This window comes from Polyodon spathula, unplaced genomic scaffold (assembly GCF_017654505.1).
Source record: "Polyodon spathula isolate WHYD16114869_AA unplaced genomic scaffold, ASM1765450v1 scaffolds_3948, whole genome shotgun sequence".
Classification (NCBI taxonomy): Eukaryota; Metazoa; Chordata; class Actinopteri; order Acipenseriformes; family Polyodontidae; genus Polyodon; species Polyodon spathula.
The window spans coordinates 1-3,900 of NW_024475405.1; the positions used below are offsets into that span (position 1 = coordinate 1).

The window sequence follows — 3,900 nt, forward strand, 5'->3', positions numbered from 1 at the left end:
CTCCACTGCAAATTCTTCATTAAATGTAGTCAGCACATACTTCCAGTAGTCAGAGGCTTCAATACTGGGATCTGGGGGAATGTTCCAGTCAGGGTAGAATCTCCGATAGTCTTTATAGGGATGCCACTCCCCCTTTGTGTCACTATTCCTGAATTTGGTTTCGCTGAATACATTAGAGGTGCACACATTCTCGGTTAGTTTCTCGTTACTTACATGTCTGTACCTACCCAGCCCTTGTGGTCGATGCACTGATGCGTAGTGTTCTTTGTGGTCCAGGCCTCCTGCCTCACAGGGGACCTTGCAGAACGGACACTGCTTTCCACAACCAAACATCCTCTTGAACAGCTCGTCCTGCGGCTTAAATGGCAGATTGATAAGTTTCTTCTCAACATCACAACCTTGAGAAAATTCAGCCCTTAGAGCAACGGCCAGATCTTTCACAAGATCCTGGAGATATTGAGCAAACTCCTTATGGTTTGAATTCTTTAGAAACAGCACAGCTCCTAACTCATCCCTGGAGATCACACGGTCCTTATCCAGGTTGCTGCAGATCCTCTGGATAAACCATGAGGTGGTTTGGTGCTCAGCCATTTCTTTCTGGGCATTTCCAATAGCTGCTTGAATTTTTGTTGTTATTGTTTCAAGACGTTGGACTTGTAAATCCCCTATTTTGGCATCTTTTGAAAATGTCTGAACAATATGATTCGATATCCAATTCTTTACAAATTTACCATAGTTTCTATGTTACAACACATAGATTTGAAAATTATCTTCATCTAGAATGTGCTTTAAAAGTGAGAACTGGAAAAATGACCGGGAACTGTATTCCAAAGACTGTCCACCAGTCAACATTTCATCTACAACGTCAACAAAGCCCTTGGGATAGACATACTCCCTCACTGCAGGCTTGAGGCAGCGCTCAGTGAATTCTTCAGCTGTTTTTCTGCATTGATCCTTCTCATGGTAAAGATCAATGAAGTTTGAATAGTACTGACGTCGACATTTTTCCAGAGCTTTCTTGGGGTCATTTTTTTCATTGAAGTGCTCATGCATCTTCTGAAATTCCCTGGCAGCGTAGCCACAGATATGGAGCTTTAGATCGAGTTCAAATTGGCTGTTGGTCTTCAGAGTCTCTACATTTTCCAGCTTTTTGTCAATTATTTGCAGTAACTCTCTTATGTAGTTATCATGATAATCTGCTTTACCTGATGTTTGCTGCGATACAAACTGCTGACATATTTGTATTTCATTTGCCATCTCAGTTGCTTTGTTTTCCGGTTCTTTTCTTTCAGGTTTCCCTGACAACATCGTCAACCTATTCCTCCACATAGACCAAAGACCTGGCTTCTCATTTACTTTCTGGCTGTGGAAGTGCTTCTCTGTTGCAATAAAGCGTGTTTGTTCACAATCGGTCAACTTTTTCACCTCACTTAATTCCTTCTGAACTTGACTGCCGTGCCTTTCTAAATTTATCCTCAATTTATTCAGTATGTCTGATACAATATCTCGTGTCTCTAAACATTGAAACTTCAGTTCAGAAACTGTCTGATTCCACATTGTTTCAAATTCTTTCTCCAGCTGCTCTTCAGATAAAGGGCTTTTTCTTTTCTTGCACTCATCAAGTAGGCACAGTACTTTCTGTTCAATTGTGGCTCTATATTTTTCACGAATAGTGTTAATTTTTTTCTTCTCTTTGTGTATAGCAATGTCGGTCTCGCAGTTGTTTTTCACAGAGTTTTCAATTTCTCTCCTAAGACTTTTAATGCTGTTCACAAAGCCTTCTCCGTGCTTTTCCACTAGATGAACATTTCCATTCTTTTTCTTGTAATAATTAGCCAGTTTCTCCTGAATTTTGTTGTCTTGCTTTGCCAATTCGGAAGATGCCTCAGCTGTTAAACTGCCCATAAAGTCGTCGTAGTTTGAGCTGCAGAGGTTAGAAATCCTTGTCTCAGCATTTGCTAGCCAGGTATACATGTCCTTCCGGAAGTCCCATTCCCAGTTATTAAACTCAACACAGAGATTACTGTAAGCCTCAGCCACTAGACTATTTCTGAAGCTGAAGATGAAATTCTCATATTTAACTGCTTTCCACAAACTTCCCACCCACTCCAGGAACTCTGTAACTGGTGCAGGAGGTTTTTGGTTGTTGCAGTTTTTCAAAACCTCAATCAAGCTCTTCTTGAACTCATACACAGTCTCACTGTAGCCGGTGTTCACTGGTGCCATTGGAGGGTTACCATGCCACAGGTCTGGGATGTACCAGTTATTGTTCTCTGCATCATACTCCATTATATCGGTGAATTTTCTGTTGGGTCCTTCTTCTCCATTCTGGAAGCTGCCTGTGTCATCTCATTCAGCTGTTCTAAAAGCATTTTCCTGTCCCACATGTTTTTGTCATGAGCAGACACGTCCCCCACATTCTGGTGCACAAAGTGACAGTTTGGTTTCTTCCCCACTTCCTTCATTCTAAGAAAGGCGTGCACCACGATCTGTAGGATATCCTTCATCTCTGTGGAGTTCTCCATTGCAATGTTTATTATGGTGACATCACTCAATCCAACGACCAGTGTTGCAAGCTCATTGTCATGTTCATAGCTGTCTTCTAGTTGTGCCAACTCTGGAGATTTGAGACCTTCAGTGTCAATTACCAAGATAAAATCACACTTTAGCTCTTCAAGATCCTCTTTGACTCTGATTAACAGCATGAAGGCTCCTCTCGTGCATCTACCACTGCTAACTGCAAACTGAACCCCAAACATTGTGTTGAGGAGGGTAGACTTCCCAGTGCACTGGACTCCCAACACTGTTACAACCAGCACCCTGCTCTTATGTTGGACTTTCTCATGGAGCTTTGTTAGAACATTGGTCACCCACCTTACAGGGATATTTGATGCATCTCCATCCACCAGCTCAAGGGGGTAGCCATCCAACAACAGATCTGCCCCCAAACTGGGAAGATGTTCAAACTGCTTACAATATTTCTTATAGTCAGTATGGTAGCATGCAGCTTCATAAAGCTGCCCCATTTCACGCATGAAATGCTCAATTCCTAAAGAGCTGTTAGATATTTGTCGATCCAGGAATGCAATTATGTCTTTGTTCTCTGACAACTTGCAACTCTTTTCTTTGTATTCTTCACGAAGACCAGAAAGCTTTTTTCATGCCTTAACATCCAAGTTCATTCTCATCCACTTTAGAAAATAGGATCGTTCTTGTTTGCTTTCAGTGGATATGGCAGAGATGAAACACTGCATTGCTTCAGACAAATCATAACTCATTTGTTGTTATCTCAGTTTCTGTATTTCTTTTTGGAGTTTATTCTTATACTTTTCAATAGGCTGGTCTCCTGCCTTCCGTAGTCTGCACTCCTCCTTTTCTATTTTAGCCAGCTCCTTCCAAAGCTTCCCTTGCAATGGCAACTGATCCTCTTTATATCGCACCACATCGATGCTAGATGTGATTTCTGCAGCACTTCTCTTAGCATTCTGACATTCAGTGCAGTCTTCATCTACAGAGATCCCCAATTCATGTGCTACAGTAGACATGTCTTCAATAGTCATTTTTTGTTGACAGTTTTCCATGATTTTATTCATAGTTAAGCGCAGTTTTGACACGAAGTCTGCATCATTGATCTGCTGTTTCTTCAATAGGATCTGATTTCTGCTTAATTTTAAATTGGATGCTAAGTCTTTCAGAGAGTTTATGTGTTTCTCTGTATTCTTTGGAAAATGTGCAACCAAAAACAGTTGGGCTTTAATATTTCCTGCAGAGGACAAGAGATCACACTCGCTCTCTGCAATACTGTCTAAAAATATGAAGACTGCCGAGGATGTTTGACATAAAATGGAAAACTGTTTCTGAAAGGAAAGGAGATTTCCACGAAGGTTGGCAACAGCTACA

General features: G+C 41.3%; 1 protein-coding gene across 1 annotated transcript; it reads right to left on the minus strand.

Annotated features, from left to right (window-relative positions):
* Nucleotides 1-2,103: 2,103 nt before the first annotated feature.
* LOC121312465 (up-regulator of cell proliferation-like) lies at nucleotides 2,104-3,545 on the minus strand (the record flags this gene model as incomplete). The annotated part of the gene is given in 3 exon segments (XM_041244268.1): nucleotides 2,104-2,328; nucleotides 2,331-3,119; nucleotides 3,171-3,545. Coding segments are annotated over 3 exon segments (1,389 nt in total), but the record flags the coding sequence as incomplete, so codon positions are not given.
* Nucleotides 3,546-3,900: the final 355 nt, after the last annotated feature.